The following is a 20,209-nucleotide window of genomic DNA, read 5'->3' as shown; positions in this document are numbered from 1 at the left end:
TGCCCCCTAGTTCTAGTTTCACCCATCTTTGGGAACATCCTTACTGCATCCACCCGATCAAGACCCTTCACAATCTTATATGTTTCAATAAGATCGCCTCTCATTCTTCTGAACTCCAATGAGTAGAGTCCCAATCTACTCAACCTCTCCTCATATGTCCGCCCCCTCATCCCCGGGATTAACCGAGTGAACCTTCTTTGTACTGCCTCGAGAGCAAGTATTGCTGCTGATAGCCCACAGCGCCTCATGAATGCCCAGTTTTGAGCTGCTAGATCTGTTCTGAGTCTATCCCATTTAGCACGGTGATAGTGCCACACAACACGTTGGATGGTGTCCTCAGTGTGAAGACGGGACTTCATCTCCACGAGGACTGAGCGGTGGTCACTCCTACCAATACTGTCATGGACAGATGCATCTGTGACAGGTAGATTGGTGAGGACGAGGTCAAGTAGGTTTTCCCTCATGTCGGTTCGCTCACCACCTGCCGCAGGCAGGTAGGTCCTTCAGGACTCGGCCAGCTCGGTCAGTAGTGGTGCTACCGAGCCACTCTTGGTAATGGACATTGAAGTCCCCCACCCAGAGTACATTCTGTGCCCTTGCTAACCTCAGTGCTTCCTCCAAGTGGTGTTCAACATGGAGGAGGAATAATTCATCAGCTGAGGGAGGACGGTAGGTGGTAATCAGCAGGTGGTTTCCTTGCCCATTTTTGACCTGATGCCATGAGTTTCATGGGGTCCGGAGTCAGGACATACCAAGGGATAGTGATGGAAGAGTCTGGGATGTTGGCTGAAAGGTATGATTCTGTGAGAATGGCTATGTCAGGCTGTTGCTTGACTTGTCTGAGAGACAGCTCTCCCAATTTTGGCACAAGTTCCCAGATGTTAGTGAGGAGGACTTAGCAGGGTCGACTGGGCTTGGTTTGCCTTTGTCGTGTCCGGTGCCTAGTGGTCCGTCCTGTTTTATTCTTATGACTTTTTTTTAAGCGAGATTTTACAACTGAGTGGCTTGCTAGGCCATTTCAGAGGGCAGTTAAGAATCAACCACATTGTTCTGGGTCTGGAGTCACATATAGGCCACAGACCTATAACAAATGCTAAGATAAACTGTTGATTTTCTTCTGATAGCCTCCCTACCATACTGTTGAAAAGTAGGCAATTTCTGTTTTTATTTTGTTCTATTCCTTTTAAATAGCTAGGGTCAAAATAGAGCTCACTACCTTTATTAAGTTTTTAAAAAATGGAACGCAGATTCAGTTGGCAGGTGAACGTATAGTTTAAAATTCATTAATGTGTACAGATTGACAGATCGGGATAATCTGCTAGAGGCAGAAAGCTTTGTTTTCTAGATTGCTAAAATGTTAGAAAAACAACCGTTGAGTGCAATTTGGGATTGAAGTATTCCAGAGGAGACATTAAACCAAAGCCCCATCTGCCTTCTCAGTGGATATAAAAGATCCCATGGCACCATTTGAAGAGGAGCAGGGGAATTCCCCTGGTGTCCTGGCCAATATTTATTCCTCAACCATCACCACCAGGATATTATCTGGTCATTTATCTCATATCTGTTCGTGGGACCTTACTGTGTGTAAATTGGCTGCTTCGTCTGTCTACAACAGTGACTACACTTCAGAAGTACTACACTGGCTGTAAAACACTTTGGCACATCCAGAAGACGTGAAAGGCGATATATAAATGCAAGTTTGTTTTTTCAATTTCACACTCTAAATTACCATTGTTGCTTTTATGACTAATTTAATCAAAACTGATTATGCTCAACAGTTGTGCACTAGTTCTCGATTCACTTTGCCACTCACACATGCTATGGACCAATAGGGGCTCCGTGAAGAATCATCTCATGCCATTTACCAGAGTCTGTAGAACTTACTGAAAAGAGACTAGTCCTTCAAGACTGCTTCCAGTTCTATTGTGTAAGTTATTGTATATCTTATGTCTTTTTAATATATTATTTTATCTGTAAATAAATCTAATCAAGTAGTTTAGATATACATAGTGGTCTAGCAACATTATTGTCCTGCCTTGAGGGCGCAGGAAAATGTGGGCAACCCTCAAATTCTCCAGGAAGCAATTTACTATGACTCAGGGTTAATTGTTAAACCTGAGATCCACCAGTACTTGGCAAAGAACAAAGATGTCATTTTGGTTCATGAGACTTGGTCTGTTAATTGAAACCATCCAGTTGGGAACATGAGAAAGTTGGGAAGAAGCCTGAACTGGAACACATGGATAAGCAGAATATTTGATTGTAAGGCAGTGGATACAGAATGTGTCTCCCACTCAAGAATGAAACTGAAATAACTCACTTATAGAACAAGCTCCATATTCAACAGCTTACCATCAAGTATTCTCCATTGTTGTAGCAAAAGTGAATTGTTAAATCGTGAAGTTTGTGTAGACAAGGTATGTGTAGTACAAATGTTATTTATGGTTGCAAGTGCTTAATGGCATTTGACTATATTTAATGTCACCCACATTTTGTGGATTTATATGAATAATTATTACTATTGTTCAATTCTATTACTTGGGTTTCCTACAACTTCTACATAAAGTAACGACAGCAAAAGCTATGTAGTCCAGCTCTTAGAGCTCAGCATGAGCAAAATCACAAGAACAAAGTTGTGCTGTATGTACTGTGGGTATCTCAGGACAAGCTGTTCTCCCACATACTAGTAGCAGTGCATGAGGCTAGAGGCAGTTTAGTTGCTCATCCTCTTGGTTGTTGAATCATGCGTACTGAGATCACACATAAAAGGGGACTGGAAGGGACAGCCTCCAATTAAGTAAAACTTACATAGAATTATATGGAGCCTACAGCACAGAAACAAGCCATTTGTCCCAACTGGTCCATGCCAGCATTTATGCTCCACATGAGCATAAACCCACTCCTCTTCATCTAACCCTATCAGCATATCCTTCTATTCCTCTCTCCCTTATGTGCTTATCTAGCTTCTCCTTAAATGCATCTGCGCTATTCACTTCAACCACTCCTTATGGTGAGTTCCACATTCTAACCACTCTCTGGGTAAAGTAGTTTCTCCTGAATTCCCTATTGGATTTATTGGTGACTATCTTATATTGATAACCCATAGTTTTGGTCTCCAGCATAAATGGAAACATCTTCTCTGTGTCTACCTTATCAAACCCCTTCATAATTTTAAAGACCGCCATTAGGTCACCCCTCAGCCTTGTTTTTCCTAGAGAAAAGAGCCCCAGCCTGTTTAGTCTTTTCTGCTAAGTATATCAGTACACAGAGAAATAGGGAACAGTAGAACACCAGGAACATAAGGCCAGCTTGTGTCAGATCATACTACTTGTTTCAGTAACATGGTATGAAATATGTTGATGGTACTGCAAGTCACTTATGTGAAATATAACCTTTTGGCCAATCCCTCAAGGAATGTCACTTTGAAATTGAGCCTTTTTACTTCAAGCACAGAGAATTTTTGGACAATTAAATATGTCCCACACATCCTCAAACTCAAATCGTGTTGAATTAAAGCTCTGGAGAATCTGGCATGTTTTTATAGAAAAAACATTTTGAAAGATTATACTGGCAGAGTTCCAGATTTTGGATTCTTGTTTCATGTAATTCCCAGAGATATAAATCAACACCAGTACCATTCATCAAGTTAAATTTTCTGTTACTGGGTTAAACAGGCTCTTATGAGGGCAACTGTGGTCTCTTTCAGGGAACTCGTGTAAGAAGTGTTTTGTGTTACATGAGTTAATTATCCACTTCCTCCAGCTAATGAAGAAAAGAATTCCCTTACTTGAAGTATAGCACAGCACAACAATTGTGCCACATGGTTCTATAACCAAGCATTCAGTAAAAGAAGTCTGATCCCTATGCTTTGCTCTTACTCCAGCTGATTTCACAGGCCCTTTTCCTCAAAGCTGCATTGATTTTGATTTTATGAAGTGATTTCAAACAGTATCGATGTAAGCTGTACAGTAACAGGAGTAACAGTTAGCAGTTTGGAAATTTGACAAACTTATTAGATAAAGTTTTAAAACTTCAAAAACTTTTTAAGACATGAAAGTGATTTCAAACAGCATCGATGGTCTGATAGTCACTTTGTTCCACACAATTCTTGGGACGTAGAATGGTAACACTAGCAATGTGCAATGAAAACATGACACAGTTCCTTGGTGCAGCAGGATAGATATTCGATTCCCTCCACTCTGCTCTGCTCATTTCCTCACTTCTGCTACCCCGAGGAGGGGGGCCTGGTGGAGTCAGCAGTACCTCCAGGTGAGAAAAAATAAATACTAGATGGTGCTGACATCAGTGAGGCTGCTATCATCTACCTTGCAGCAACAACGACGGGACTGGCAGAAGATTGTCAGGTTGATAATACAACTGAGAACCAGGCTGAATATAGAAAGTACAGAGAAATGAAAGAGGAAATAAGAGGGGCAAAGAGAGAGTATGAGAATAGACTGGCAGTTAACATAAAAGGGAATCCAAAAGTCTTCTATAGGCATATGAATAGTAAATGGGTACAGCAAAGACGGGCCACAGCAAAAAATCGCATAGACCTCCTCAGGAGACTAACACGGGACGCAACCAACAGAGTACCCTTTGTCGTCCAGTACTTCCCCGGAGCGGAGAAACTACGCCATGTTCTCCGCAGCCTTCAACATGTCATCAATGACGACGAACACCTCGCTATGGCCATCCCCACACCTCCACTACTCGCCTTTAAACAGCCACCCAACCTCAAACAGACCATCGTTTGCAGCAAATTACCCAGCTTTCAAGAGAACAGCGTCCACGACACCACACAACCCTGCCGCGGTAACCTCTGCAAGACATGCCAGATCATCGACACAGATACCACCATCACACGAGAGGACACCACCCACCAGGTGCATGGTTCATACTCCTGTGACTCGGCCAACGTTGTCTACCTCATACGTTGCAGGAAAGGATGCCCCAGAGCATGGTACATTGGCGAGACCATGCAGACACTGCGACAACGGATGAACGGACACCGCGCAACAATCGCCAAACAGGAGGGTTCCCTCCCAGTCGGGGAACACTTCAGCAGTCAAGGACATTCAGCCACCGACCTTCGGGTAAGCGTACTCCAAGGCGGCCTTCGAGACACACGACAACGCAAAATCGTCGAGCAGAAATTGATAGCCAAGTTCCGCACCCATGAGGACGGCCTCAACCGGGATCTTGGGTTCATGTCACGCTACACGTTACCCCACCAGCGAACAAATGTTATCTGTTTTTAATATAACGGGTCAGTTGCTGTCTTTTCTATGTTTCTACCTCTCTATCTCTTTTTTTTTTTGTTTGTTGTTTTTTTTTGGTGATTTGTATATTCTGAGACCTGGCAGGTAACACCTGTCTGTCTGCACACTGATTGCCTTGGCAACGGGCAGTTGAAAAAACTGTCTGTTATCACCAGCATTGTTCTGTGAATTATAAATGCGACTTCATTTCGAGGACTTCATTTCCACATCGTTCACCTGAGGAAGGAGGTAGCCTCCGAAAGCTTGTGAATTTAAAATAAAATTGCTGGACTATAACTTGGTGTTGTAAAATTGTTTACAATAGTAAATGGGTAGTAAGAGGAGGGGTGGGGTCGATTAGGGACCAAAAAGGAGATCTACACATGGAGGCAGAGGGCATGGCCGAGGTACTAAATGAGTACTTTGCATCTGTCTTTACCAAGGAAGATGCTGCCAAGTCACAGTAAAAGGAGGTAATTGAGATACTGGATGAGCTAAAAATTGATTAAGGGGTACTAAAAAGGCTGGCTGTACTTAGTGTTGGAAGTAAGTCACTCAGTCTGGATGGGATGCATCCTAGGTTGCTGAGGAAGTAGGGGTGGAAATTAGAGGTGCTGGCCATAATCTTCCAATCCTCCTCAGATATGGTGATGGTGCCAGAGGACTGGAGAATTGCAAATGTTACACCCCTTGTTCAAAAAATGGGTGCAAGGATAAACCCAGCAACTACAGGCCAGTCGGTTTAACCTCGGTGGTGGGGAAGCTTTTAGAAATGATATTCCAAGACAAAATTAAGAGTCACTTGGACAAGTGTAGATTAATAAAGGAAAGCTAGCACAGATTTGTTAAAGGCAAATCGTGTTCAACTAACTTGATCGAGTTTTTTGATGAAGTAACAGGGTTGAGGGCAATGCAGTTGATGTTGTGTATGTGGACTTTCAAAAGGCATGTGATAAAGTGCCACACAATAGGGTTGTCAGCAAAATTGAAGCCCATGGATTAAAACGGGCAGTGGCAGCATGGATGCAAAAGTGGCTTAGTGACAGGAAACAGTAGTGGTGAAAGGTTGTTTTTCGGACTGGAGTAAAGTATATAGTGGTATTCCTCAGTACTAGGACTACAGCTTTTTTTTAATATATATTAATGACTTGGACTTGGGTCTACAGGGCACAATTTCAAAATTTGGAAGTGTAGTAAACAGTGAGAAGGATAGTAACATACTTCAAGAGAACATAGACAGGCTGGTGGAATGGGCACTGTGGGAGAACCTTCACCACACAGGCTGCAGCGGTTCAAGGCGGCGGCTCACCACCACCTTCTCAAGGGCAATTAGGGATGGGCAATAAATGCTGGCCTTTCCAGCGACGCCCACATTCCATGAACGAATAATAACAAAAAAACACGGAGTGGGTGATAAAAGGCGGGGGGGGGGGGGGGGGGGGGAGGCGGGTGGGTGTAGTATTATTGGTTAAAGAATCAATTTCAGTTATGAGAATGGATGATATGCTAAATGGATCAATCGAGGCCATATGGGTTGAGCTAAGAAATAAAAGAGGGGCAGTCACACTACTAGGAGTGTACTATGGACCCCTGAATAGCAAAAGGGAGACAGAAGAACAAATATGGAGGCAAGTTTCTGAATGCAAAAATAAGAGAGCAATAATAGTAGGGGACTTCAATTATCCGAACATCAACTGGGATTCAAACAGTGAGAGAGGCACAGAGGGTGCAAAATTCTTGATCGGTATCCAGAAGAACTTTTTTAGTCAGTATGTGACAAGCCCAACAAGAGGGGATGCAATTCTGGATTTAGTCCTGGGAAATGAAGATGGGCAAGTGGGTGAAGTGACAGTGGGTGACCATATTGGGGATAGTGACCACAATTCAGTTAGTTTTAGCATTATTATGGAAAAGGACAGAGTTAAATCAGGTGTAAACGTTGTAAATTGGGGGAAGGCAAATTTTACAGAACTAAGAGGTGATTTGGCAGAAGTGGACTGGACACAACTACTTAAGAAGAAATCAGTGGCAAGCCAGTGGGAGGCACTAAAAAGTGAAATTCTACGGGTACAATGCAGACACATCCCCTCGAAGACAAAGGGTGGCACTGCCAAATTTAGAGCCCCCTGGTTGTCTAGAAGTATATGGGGCAAGATAAAGCAGAAAAAGAAAGCTTATGACTGTCACAGAAAACTAAATACTGCAGAAAGCCTAGAGGAGTATAGAAAGTACAGGGATGATGTAAAAAAGGAAATAAGGAAAGCAAAGAGAGGGTATGAAAAAATTAGCTAGTAAGATTGAAGAAAACCCAAAGATGTTTTATCAGTACATTAAGAACAAGAGGATAGCTAAGGAAAAGGTGGGACCTATCAGGGATGATAAGCGTAACTTGTGTGTAGAAGCAGAGGATGTGGATAGGGTTTTAAATGAATATTTTGTCTCCGTATTCACAAAGAAAAGGGATGCTCCGGACGTAGTAGTTAAAGAGGAGGTATGAAATATTGGATAAGGTAAACATAACGAGAGAAGAAGTACTAGAGGGACTGGAATCCTTGAAAGTTGATAAGTCACTAGAGCCGGATGGATTGTTTCCTAGGCTATTGAAGGAAGCCAGGGAGGAAATAGCAGATGCTCTGAGGATCATTTTCCAATCCTCACTAGATACAGGGGAGGTACCGGAGGACTAGAAGACTGCAAACGTAGTACCATTGTTTAAAAAGGGTACGAAGGAAAGGCCGAACAATTCTAGGCCAGTCAGTCTTACCTCGGTGGTGGGCAAACTATTAGAATCAATACTGAGAGATAGGATGAACTATCACTTGGAAAGGCATGGTTTAATCAGAGATAGTCAGCATGGATTTGTTCAGGGAAGATCATGCCTTACAAATCTGATTGAATTCTTTGAGGAAGTGACAAGGAGGACTGATGAGGGTAGTGCAGTGGATGTTGTCTACATGGATTTTAGTAAGGCATTTGACAAGGTCCCACATGGCAGACTGGTCAGAAAGGTAAAAGCCCAGGGGATACAGGGAAATGTGGCGAATTGGATCCAAAATTGGCTCAGTGACAGGAAACAATGGGTAAAAGTCGATGGATGTCTTTGGCACACCACTGGAAATGGATTTCCATTCGCACAGGGCTCAGTGTTGGGTCCCTTGCTGTTTGTGGTATATATTAATGATTTGAATGTAGGGGGCATGATTGGCAAATTTACAGACAACACAAAAATTGGCCGTATAGTTGATAGTGAAGAAGATAGCTGTAGACTCCAGGAAGATATCAATGGGTTGGTGGAGTGGGCGGAAAAGTGGCAAATGGAGTTCAACCCGGAGAAGTGTGAGGTAATGCACTTAGGGAGGGCAAACAGTAAAAGGGAATATGCAGTAAACGGGAATATATTTAGAGGGGTAGAGGAAGTGAGAGACCTTGGAGTGCATATGCACAAGTCCCTGAAGATGGCAGTACAGGCAGACAAGGTTGTGAAGAAGGCATACGGAATGCTCTCCGTTATTAACCGAGGTTTGGAATACAAAAGTAGGGATGTAATGATGGAACTGTATAAAACGCTGGTAAGGCCACAGCTGGAGTATTGTGCGCAGTTCTGGTCACCACATTACAGGAAGAACGTAATTGCTCTGGAGAGAGTGCAGAGAAGATTTACAAGAATGTTACCAGGGCTTGAAAATTGCAGCTACGAGGAGAGATTGGATAGGCTGGGGTTGTTTTCCTTGGAGCATAGGAGGCTGAGGGGAGACTTGATTAAGGTGTACAAAATTATGAGGGGGCCCAGATAGAGTAGACAGGAAGTACCTGTTTCCCCTAGCGAGAGTTCAAGAACTAGAGGACATAGATTGGCGGAAGGATTAGAGAGGACATGAGAAAAAACTTTTTTATCCAGAAGGTGGTGTGTGTATTGAATTTGCTGCCCGAATTTGTGGTAGAAGCAGGGACCCTCAACTCTTTTTAAAAGTACCTGGACCTGCACCTAGAGTGCTGTAAGCTGCAGGGTTACAGACCGGGTGCTGGAAGGTGGGATTAGAATGGGCACCTGGTTGTTCTTCGAGCTGGCGCGGATACAAAGGTCCGAATGGCCCCCTTCTGTGCTGTATCTTTTCTATGGTTCTATGGCAGATGAAATTTAACACAGAAGTGCAAAGTGATACATTTTGGCAGGAAGAACGAGGAGTGGCAATATAAAGTAAATGGTACAATTTTAAAGGGGGTGCAGGGACAGAGACCTGGGGGTATATGTGCACAAATCTTTGAAGGTGGCAGGACAGGTTGAGAAAGTGGTTAAAAAAGCATACGGGATCCTGGGCTTTATAAATAGAGGCACATAGAGTACAAAAGCAAGGAAGTTATGCTAAAGCTTTATAAAACACTAGTTCGGCCATAGCTGGAGTATTGTGTCCAATTCTGGGCACCACACTTTAGGAAGGATGCGAAGGCCTTAGAGAGGGTGCAGAAAAGATTTAATTGAATGCTTCCAGGGATGAGGGACTTCAGTTACGTGGAAAGACGGGAGAAGCTGGGGTTGTTCTCCTTAGAGCAGAGAAGGTTAAGAGGAAATTTGACAGAAGTGTTCCAAATCATTAAGGGTTTAGATAAAGTAAATAGAGAAATTGTTCCCATTGGCGTAAGGATAGAGAACCAGACAACACAGATTTAAGGTGATTGGCAAAAGAACCAAAAGTGACATGAGGAAAATTTAAAAATTTTTTTTTTTTTTTTTTTTTTACACGCAGCGAGTAGTTATGATCTGGAATGCACCGCCTGAAAGGGTGGTGGAAGCAGGTTCAATTGTGACTTTCAAAAAGGAATTGGATAAATGCTTGAAGGGAAAAAATGTGCAGGGCTACGGGGAAAGGGTGGGGGAATTGGAATAACTAGATTGCTTATAAAGAGCCGGCATGGGCTCGATGGGCCAAATAGCCTCCTTCTGTGCTGTAACCATTCTATGATTCTAAGTTGGGAAGCATACTGTGCATTTTCTTAGCAACAAAAGTGCAGGACCCAGCAGGATGTAAATGTATAGGCAGAAAAGAAGCAACAGTCTGAGGATTCATACCTGGAACATCCAAAAAATACCTGCAGCATAATGGGGCAACCCATTACAGCACCAATGTGCGATACCACAAGATGGAGTATGCAGGTTAAACGCCATTTGCCTTTGAATTCCTAATCTTAGCTCCGCCCCTACCAGAAACCATCAAGAAATGGACAGGAGAACTGGGTAACGGAAACCTGCAGTTATTCTTAAACACCTCCTAGTCATTGGCCAAAAGCACTGTCGATGGTGGCATGGGAAAGGCAACAAAGGTTCGTGGGGACAGAGAAGAAAATATACTTATCCAGAAAAACAAAACATGTATCTTTTAACCCTATCTTGAAGTCAGGCATGGAATCTTTCAAGAAGAAAATACTCCACAACATACTTTAAGTTAAAGATACTTGCTTTAAAATGATACATCACCTATTAACATAAATTCAGAACGTACGGCCGTGACTGTTGCAAGATACAGGTTAGAGTGTGCTACAAGACAGCAATACCAAGGGAGTAAAAGGCCAAAGTGTCAGAGCAAAGCTTGGGCAGCTTACTGGCACTGTGATCCCCAACCCCCACTCCAACTGTGTGTTATTCTACACAGGTAGAATTTGTAGCAGTGGGGGTGTGGGCATGGGCATTTTATTCGGCAAGTTGTTTTCTTGTTAGTGGTGGTGTCCAACTGCTCAATAATAAAAATTATATTGGTTTGAATTGAAGTGATATCAGGTTTTGTTTCAAATCTCAAATGAGAAAGAAATAGCACATTCTGCGTGTATACAATTACAAGGTTATACTAACCAATGAATTCAGATGTCACTTGAGAAACTATATGCAAGTACTTTAACATCTGGAGTTCCAACTCAGCCTTTATAAAGCTCCATTTTCTGCCTTTAATATTTTGCCTAACCACAACATTATAAAATGAATGGGCTAATATTTCTATCACTTGCATTCCCCCACCCACAATTTCAGCACAAGACTGAAGTTATAAAAAAATATTGCATATGTTTCCCATAAGACAACTTACTGCTCGAGTTTGCTAAGGCAAGGAGAATACATCCAATACACCAGATTTTACCGTATTTGGAAACCTTAAGGAGTCAAGTTTGGTGAGTATAGGAATAGTAGGATAAGTCAAGTTAACGTGGCTGGAGAAATGGTGCAGGAGGGAGGGCTTCAGATTCTTGGGGCATTGGGACTAGCTCTGGGGAAGGAGGAATCTGCTCAAGATGGACGGGTTGCACCTCAACAGGGCTGGGACCAACAGGGCAGGTCCTCGCTGGGGAGGTTAACTAGTGCTGTGGGGGAGGGTTTAAACTAATTTGGCTGGGGGATGGGCACCAGGATGAAACATTAGCATAATATAATAGAAAAACAGAAAATGTTGGAAAAGCTCAGGAAGCAAGGCAGCATCTGTGGAGGAAAGAGAGAACATAAGAACATAAGAAATTGGAGCAGGAGTAGGCCAATCGGCCCCTCGAGCCTGCTCCGCCATTCAATAAGATCATGGCTGATCTGATCCCAACCACAAATCTAAAGAACACAAGAAGTCGGAGCAGGACCCGGCCACATAGCCCCTGGGCCCTCTCCGCCACCCACAGGGCATTGACCGATCCGAACTCAGCTTCATGTCCAATTTCCTGCCCGCTCCCCATAACCCCTAATTCCCTTTACTTCTAGGAAACTGTCTATTTCTGTTTTAAATTTATCTAATGATGTAGCTTCCACAGCTTCCTGGGGCAGCAAATTCCACAGACCTACCACCCTCTGAGTGAAGAAGTTTCTCCTCATCTCAGTTTTGAAAGAGCAGCCCCTTATTCTAAGATTATGCCCCCTAGTTCTAGTTTCACCCATCTTTGGGAACATCCTTACTGCATCCACCCGATCAAGACCCTTCACAATCTTATATGTTTCAATAAGATCGCCTCTCATTCTTCTGAACTCCAATGAGTAGAGTCCCAATCTACTCAACCTCTCCTCATATGTCCGCCCCCTCATCCCCGGGATTAACCGAGTGAACCTTCTTTGTACTGCCTCGAGAGCAAGTATGTCTTTTCTTAAGTATGGAGACCAAAACTGTATGCAGTATTCCAGGTGCGGTCTCACCAATACCTTATATAACTGCAGCAATACCTCCTTGTTTTTATATTCTATCCCCCTAGCAATAAAAGCCAACATTCCTTTCAGGTCAGAGCTGGAAGATGTTAAAGAAAGGAGAGGGGAGGAAAGAACAAAAGGGAATGTCTGTGATAGGGTAGACAAATACTCTGCTCAAGCTCTACAAGATTTCATAGAATCATTGAATGGTTACAGCACAGGAGGCAGCCATTCGGCCTATCAAGCCCATGCCAGCTCTTTGTAGGAGCAATCCAGTTCGTCCCATTCCCCCGGCTCTTTCCCCACAGCCCCTCAAGTCATCCTCTTAATTGCCTGCAATTCCCTTCTACTTATCCACTAATGCAATTTTTACACTAGCAGCTGTGTTTACTTAATTTCAGATTAAAATATTCGTTACAGACCATCTCACAGGTCAATGGTTTTTGAAAGTAGTAATGCTATGTTATCCAATGAATTTATAATTTTGCATTACATTCATTTTTGGACATACTTTGAACTCACTGCTACATGGGAATTTGAAGGTTAATGAAAGATTCCTTATATAAAAAGTGAAAATTTGTATCTAATGCAGCATCTGAATGTCATGCACAAGCACACACTGACTAGTTCGCAATGCCATCTTCTGGCAAATCAGAGTGACAGCAACTTCTCCTAAGTGTTAAAATGTCTACTAGCGAGGGAGCACGGTTGCCTGGAAAGATATTTACAAACTGTGTCTTACACGCATTAGCTGGATTTATAGAATGATGTCACCCAGCAGATTCCAAATGATCATTCACAGGCAAGTGGGCTGGTGTGGGGGGAAAGCATTTTACTAGTCTTAACCAGGTTATTTGCTCCTTTCCCGCGTCACTCATTCACTATTTGAGGACATTCAGAACCAGGGAGGGAATGACTACAAGTCAATGCCAAATAATAAAATCAAAACCTCATTTTGGGGTGGGGTGGCAGAGGGAACAGACATTTACAGGCTTTAGCAGCAAGCAGACTATATTTTTGGTACATTATAACTAACCATTGACAAAATTATGAATCAAATATTTACTGAAAGACCAAAGTACATTCTCCTTATACTACAGTACTAAAACAGCAGACAGCAAGTTGTTTAGTTCCCCCATATGCACAATACTGCCCATTCAACCATCTATACAGTTGAAAGTTTTGCTTCTAGTACACATCCATACAGCATGGGATAATGTCCATCACACTTCAAAGTATCACACATGCAAAGTATCTGTCACACTTGCACTTAATTGGTCCAAATACCATATTCACAAAAAAGCACTGTCAACTGAATGACTGATTGGCTCAATTACAAAACCAGTAGTAAAGCACTAATGAAGAATCAGCAAACCAGCCACTAGTAAACAGCATAAAAACCACCAATAAATAGCAAACGTGAAGCAATTAAGTGCTCAGAACACTTCTTGAAAGTGTTTTCAGCTACCATCTTAGTTTATCAGCAACCAGATACAGTAGTGAAAAATAGCACTTCAAACATAATAGACAACTTAACTCACCCATAGACATGTATTTTCTTTGTTTGACATTTTCCTCTACTGCACTGACCGTGTCTCCGGGGCCTGAGGCTTCAGTTCTGCTAAATTCCTGGAGCGTGCATTGTTGCCTTTGAAGGTTTAGCTAGGCATTGACTACAACCAGAATGCAAGAGTCACTCTCTGCACATCACTCTGGTGGACTACATCTCCCAGAATGCAGCTTAAAGCTGCCAGCTTCCGCTCAAACTGAGGGGAGGGGACTTTCAAAGCCAAGAATTGGCATTTACAGAAAACGCCAAAACTTTGTCATCTTAAAAACAAACAATCTGGTGCTTTGAAGATACATCTGGATTTTCTGATTTGACAAACAAAAAATGTCTGCCAGATATAGCTTTCTAATTGGGAATCAGATCAGTGAATTTTTTTTCCTCAAAACAGCAACCATCCCAATTTGCTGTACCCCGGCGCTATTAAACAGGCAAGCTCTGTAGTAAAGTGGACTAGTAGGGTGTTTAGCCTCCTAACAGGCAGTAGTTACTCTGCTAACATGTGTTCTGCTTGGGTGTTCTTGAAACATTCTGGGTAGTAACAGAGATTGCATGTTTTAAAGTTAATAGATACCTGCAGGAAAACGACAACAGACCCCTAGTTCACATTGCCCAGTGGTTTTAACTTTCAACTACTGTAGCCAGATGAGCTGACTCCCTCGCTTGGAATGAGATAACCATGCCAATTATTACAAATGCACTCCAGACCCCAGACTAGCATGAACAATGATACAAGAGATCAACTAGTGCCAATAAAGTGTGATATGCATACGTCTAATACGATTGCACCAAGACTTAATCTGAGATGCAAGTATGTGCGAAATTGTTTTGGAAAGCAATAACTTAAGAGTTTACTGACCTATATAGACCCTTCTGCTGAATCTCTGCATCAGTAGCAATACAAACACGTGTAGTGGGATAAGGTTGATGATGAACACGTAACCACCCCATGCGGATACCTGAAATCAATGTGCAAAAATAAATCAAACTAAAAGTTGACGTGAAGTACAAGTAAAGCTATAATGCATGGAAAAAGCCAATACCCATGACACACAAGACCTGTACTGAAACCATAAACATTTCACAGCAGATTAACCAAGTATAATACATGGCTGTGTCTGGTCATTTAATGGTTTCAGCATTGACTTCTTGTCACTTGAATTCATCTTGCAGGGTTTTGTCATCTCTCAAACTGCTGGCTGGTAGGTAGAGCCCCTAAGTTTAGCAACAGATCTTGGATTTGGATAAAGTGAAGAATGAATAACCCACCCACCTACACAGTCACATCACTTACAAGTAGACTGTATAATCAATACATTTGTAGCTGGTCATTTAAATTGGGACAATGTAGCATTACCACATTTATTACTCAAATTAGAAGCAGGGAGCCATTTTTAAATCCCAATAGTGACTTTAATGCTTTTTTTTCTATCCCTATCTTAATTCCATGAAGTAGTTTCCCCATGAATTCATATCATGTCATGTCATTAGATGGGATAATTCTGATGAGTTACTGATCAATGCCATTCCACAGTTGACCTGCCTTGCAGGGGAGGATGATTAATGAATTGGCCTTCTGAATTTTGAAATTCATTTTTTCCTGGATTCGCTTAAGACTCAGGTGAAATCAGCTATTAGCAAATGTGCTTCCTTGGTTAAAAACGAAAAAAATTGGGTTTAATCAGCAAAGCAATTGTGGAAGGGAAAAGATTAAAAACCTCATAATAAATGCTTACAAATGTCTTCACAGGTATAATGCTAAAAGGAGTTGACGTGCATCATTAGCTGCATTCATCAGTTCCCCTAGTCTATGAAATTTTGTGCAGCTATGTGTGAGATATAGTTGTGTAGGTCAATGCTGCCAGTCGGTAAGGAGAAAAAGCAAAGTGCTTCCTGTACTATAACTAGAAAGTGGCTGCGTTCATGTGCCAGAACTGCAATAAGCCTACTTTGAGGTTACCAGGCTTAAACTTAATTTTGAAATTCATCTTTCAGGTTTAATCAGGCATAACTATAAAATCAAAAATTATGAGCGGCGCACCAACCCTACCCTCTCTCTGCAATTTGACCATTACTGGCATACTGACAACCTACCAGAAGGCAGATGGTGAATGTGAGTCAAGTGTGGGATTAGGATTTGACAGTTTTGAGATATCACTATACAATCAATCATTGTATCCTCAAATCTCTACAAACAGAATTTTTGCAACAAAAAATAAAAGGGAAAGGGGTTCTGGGAAGTGGGCAAAGCAGGATGCACACTGAATACTTGTACAGCTTCATCCATACAAGCAATAGAAGCGCCATCCATCAAATTATTTTTAGTGTTGTTAGAATGCTATGGAATAATGGAACAGGATCCAATCTGCCTTACCATGTAAAAGTAGGACAAGCAGCAACATATCGTCCAGAAAACAGAGCCAGTTTTCACAGATTTGACCTGAAATGAACAATGCACAGATAAGTTGTAGTTTAAAAAAAGCATCAACTATAAATTAAGCTCTAGCACAGATTTTCTACTTGTACCTGCAGTAGAATTATGGTGCACCTTTCAACATTAGAAAGCAGCAACCCATCAACTAGATACATTTTTATTTTTGGTTCAAAACTGCTACAGTCCTGAATGATTCAAGATCATAGTCCAAAAGCAAATATTATGATTTACAAACCAGTTAGTCCAGCATTTTAAAAACACACAGAACCTGTATAGATATGAATCACTGGGAAAATTCAAACTAGCCCCTAAAGCAAACAACATTGCTACAAACGGCCTTATCCTGGAGTATGAAAGTGTGAAGAATGTAGCACTTCTATAGTCCGATCAGCACTCTCAGTGCATCAATCAGAGCATACATCACACCATTGGATATTAAAATTCAGCTCACCTGCACTTCTGCCTCATCTCACGCATAAACATGCATGCATGCTTCTTCATTTAGCACTCATCTTGAGAAGGATCTGATTGTGTCCAAACCAAAATTATGAAGTCTTAGCATAACCACTGAAATTTGCACTCTACTGGTCTGGTGATGCATCTCAAAATTCAATGACCTTTTAAAAATTGCTTTATTGTATTGACCAGAAATTGAAAGTGATCAATTTGATACTATGCTTTCAAAATCTCTATATGCTAATTCTATTCACTCACTGTATACTTATGGCTTGGGCTTTTTCCCGACTTTTGTCCTGTTCGAGAGAGTTAGTTTCCATAAGCAGACCAAGTTTACTATGAACCAAAATCTGTGCCTTTTTACATATCACAGGACCAAAAATTATCCTTGAATTTTGGTATAATGCACTGGGAATTATATGGGATGCTCATCACATTCTCCAATCTTCTCCAAAAGGTGGTAAATACCTGACTGAGACCTATACGTTCAATAATTTGCATTTTTTAACATCTTTAACAATGCCCCAAGACACCTTACAAAAAGAGAATTTGGTTCATAGCAAACTTGGTCTGTGTCTGGAAACTACCTCTTCATAAGTATGGAGAATTTTAATCCAAGAAAGTTCTTTACCAGGGCAGGGATTAAGGACTAAGATTTAGAAATAAGGATGTAGAGGAAAACAGGAAATTTAGACATTTTTCTAGTAACCAGACAGAACTGTAGAATAGTTACTTTAAAAAAAAGTTCTTGTTTTCTTCCACACCCCTAACTCTAAACCACAGTCCTTGAATCCTTACCCCGGTAAAGAACTTTCCTGGATCTAAATTCTCCATACCCATGGAGATCGTAAAAACCTCTATTAAACCCCCTACCCTCACCTTCCTCTTCTCCAGTGAAGGCCCAGGATAGATAATCCTTCCTCATAAGAGCACTTTAAGTTCAGGAATCAGCCCATTCCCTCCTCTGGGCTATAATTCTACACCTTTTCTGTCATATGGAAGTCAAAACCAAACAGTACTCCAGATGAAGCCTCACCTAGGCCAGATAAAACTTCATCTTTTTTAAACTTACCAGTCATACTCCTATCGATCCCAACATTTTATTTACTTCCTTGATCACCTACAAATACTGAACTGTTCTAATGACCTGTCCACCAAAACCCACAGACCTCTTTCCTGCACTGTTATCTCATCATCATTTAATGTGTACACAACATTCTCACCTCTCCTACCGTAATTCATGACATTACTCCGATCTTTATTGAATTCTATCTGTAGGGACCTTTAAAATCAGTTTTCACTGTAAAATTCCTGAATTTTCTTTGGTGATGCCTTTAAATACTGATTTGCTCCTGACTGAGGCCCTCCCCACCCCATAAAATTTCCAATTGTGTTCGCTACACAGAGAATGGTGACAATGTAGAACTCACTGTCACATGGAGTGATTGAAGCACTCATACATGAGGGAGAAGGGAATAGAGGGTTATGGGGGAAGGGTGGGAAGAGGCATTTAGCGTGTAGAGGATTAACATCAGCATAGACTTGTTGATTCTATGTATGTAATTATCAACAAATCCAATTCAGATATGCGTGCACATTGCATCCATAATGGTAGGACTTACGGTGCAGAAGCTTGATAACAATTACACCGATTTTATTAACAAAATATATACATGCATACAAGGATTGTTCACTGCATATACTACAAACTTTAATTTTAGCATCCACTATTTCATATTTGTTACTCAAAATATTTGTGCTTCACAATGCTATGATTTTTACTTTAAACATACAATTTAGCATCAAGATTTTGAATCTCACAGTCCATTCACAAATACCATGGGTGTGTTTTACTGCTAAAATAGCTCAACAGTATTTTGTGATTCTGCAAACTTAGATTACTTCGGGAACTGCCCTTGAGGCCCATTAAGTGGTGCCTGTGAACCGAGTACATAATTGTGGGTGTCATTTACTGTAACTGTGCCTAGTTAGTCTCTTGCTTTTTAAAAAAAAAAGTTTAGTGATGTTCAGAATATAAACTGATTTTCTCTAACTTTACCCACTCCTTTAGGCGCTCATTTCCCCCTCAAATTTCTCCTGGTTTTTGATACTAAAAATAAAAACCGAAACCCCCGCCCCTCCAAAAAAAACCTGGGTTTTTAAAATCGGTAATAAAGTAACGTTAAAGGTCCTTATCCATCTTCCACCGTCTCTGCCCATTGACCTAGGCTGTGCAGGTCGCTTTGGATTATTGCACATGAGTTAGCATCGTCGGCTACTGCACACAATTTGGGTCCTCCTGCAAATGTAGACACCTTGGACAATATAAGGAAAGATAGCAGAGTGGTCTGAAGTTGGGCAGGGAGGGAATTAAGAAAGCAGGAGGTGCATGCATCTCCAAGAACACAAGATTGCTAAGGGCTTGGGGGCAGAGGAAAGATAGCCTATGACTGGAGCAAGAGGGAAGTTAAGGGGCTGGAGGAGGAGGAGGAAGCAGCAATATGGGCAGTCTCAATCTTTGAGTTCTTCATACTTGGCATTGGATTTAATGAGGGATGGAGTAGGTAAAAGGGATCAGAGGTCACAGTTGTTTGTTGAGAAGGAGTGTCTGAAATTGACCTGCACGTCCATGTGATCATGCAACAGGAAGAGGATTTGGCCATGGAGACTATGAATTATTGATGGTCAAATCAGATCTCTCAGTGGACAACCAGAGAAATTATTTGCTAGTGCGCATGACTCTGGAGCCTTTAGACTTGAGGGTGTGAGTGTGGCAACGTAATAGGGGAATGGCACAGCTGGGAGACTGAATGACTTGGTGAGGATGACAGCATCAAGGAAGAACTAAATGAGCTGCTGAATGGGTCGACAGAGGGAGTGGCGTCATAGCAGGTGGAGGGTCAGTGGAGTGGGAGTTAGTGGGTGAGAGTGGTGTGGGCTTTGGGGCGGGTAAGGAGAGAAGGGAGGCGAGGGATGCTTTTTCCTGGGGTGGAGTAAGAGGGTAGTGCATTTGGAGGTGGGCAAGGAGTTGTACAGAGTGAGAGACACAATGAAATAATCAGCGATTGTCTCATCAATCATCAAACCTTCAGAGGTTGAGAGGCTTGTGTGTGCTGTTGTGAGAGTTTGAGAGTTGACCTGCAAGATTAGGTTGAGTGAATACAGGAGGGAAGAGACGACTGAGGGGAGGAGGCAAAGGGAATTTAGGTAAAAGTGTAATCACCGATATATCGCAGTTCAGTGCAAAAGCCATAGGAGGAAAATAGGGAGGTGACCCCCGACAAGGAAATTACAGTGGACACTGATAGACAGTGAAATCTTTTAAGGATAGGTGGGAATGATGGAGG

The 20,209-nt window shown here is 41.9% G+C and overlaps 1 protein-coding gene across 2 annotated transcripts in view; it reads right to left on the bottom strand.

Moving 5' to 3' along the window:
* stt3b (STT3 oligosaccharyltransferase complex catalytic subunit B) overlaps positions 1-20,209 on the bottom strand; it is a 132,984-nt gene that overhangs the window by 31,779 nt on the left and 80,996 nt on the right. For both annotated transcript variants that reach the window (XM_068001202.1, XM_068001210.1), the window contains exons 4-5: positions 16,347-16,412; positions 14,832-14,931 (exon numbers count right to left, since the gene is read on the bottom strand). In XM_068001202.1, coding sequence (XP_067857303.1) covers positions 14,832-14,931; positions 16,347-16,412 — 166 coding nt within the window. The remainder of the gene's footprint in view (positions 1-14,831; positions 14,932-16,346; positions 16,413-20,209) is intronic.

Source organism: Heptranchias perlo, chromosome 2 (assembly GCF_035084215.1).
Source record: "Heptranchias perlo isolate sHepPer1 chromosome 2, sHepPer1.hap1, whole genome shotgun sequence".
Lineage (NCBI taxonomy): Eukaryota > Metazoa > Chordata > Chondrichthyes > Hexanchiformes > Hexanchidae > Heptranchias > Heptranchias perlo.
This window is presented reverse-complemented; position numbering and strand designations above follow the sequence as displayed.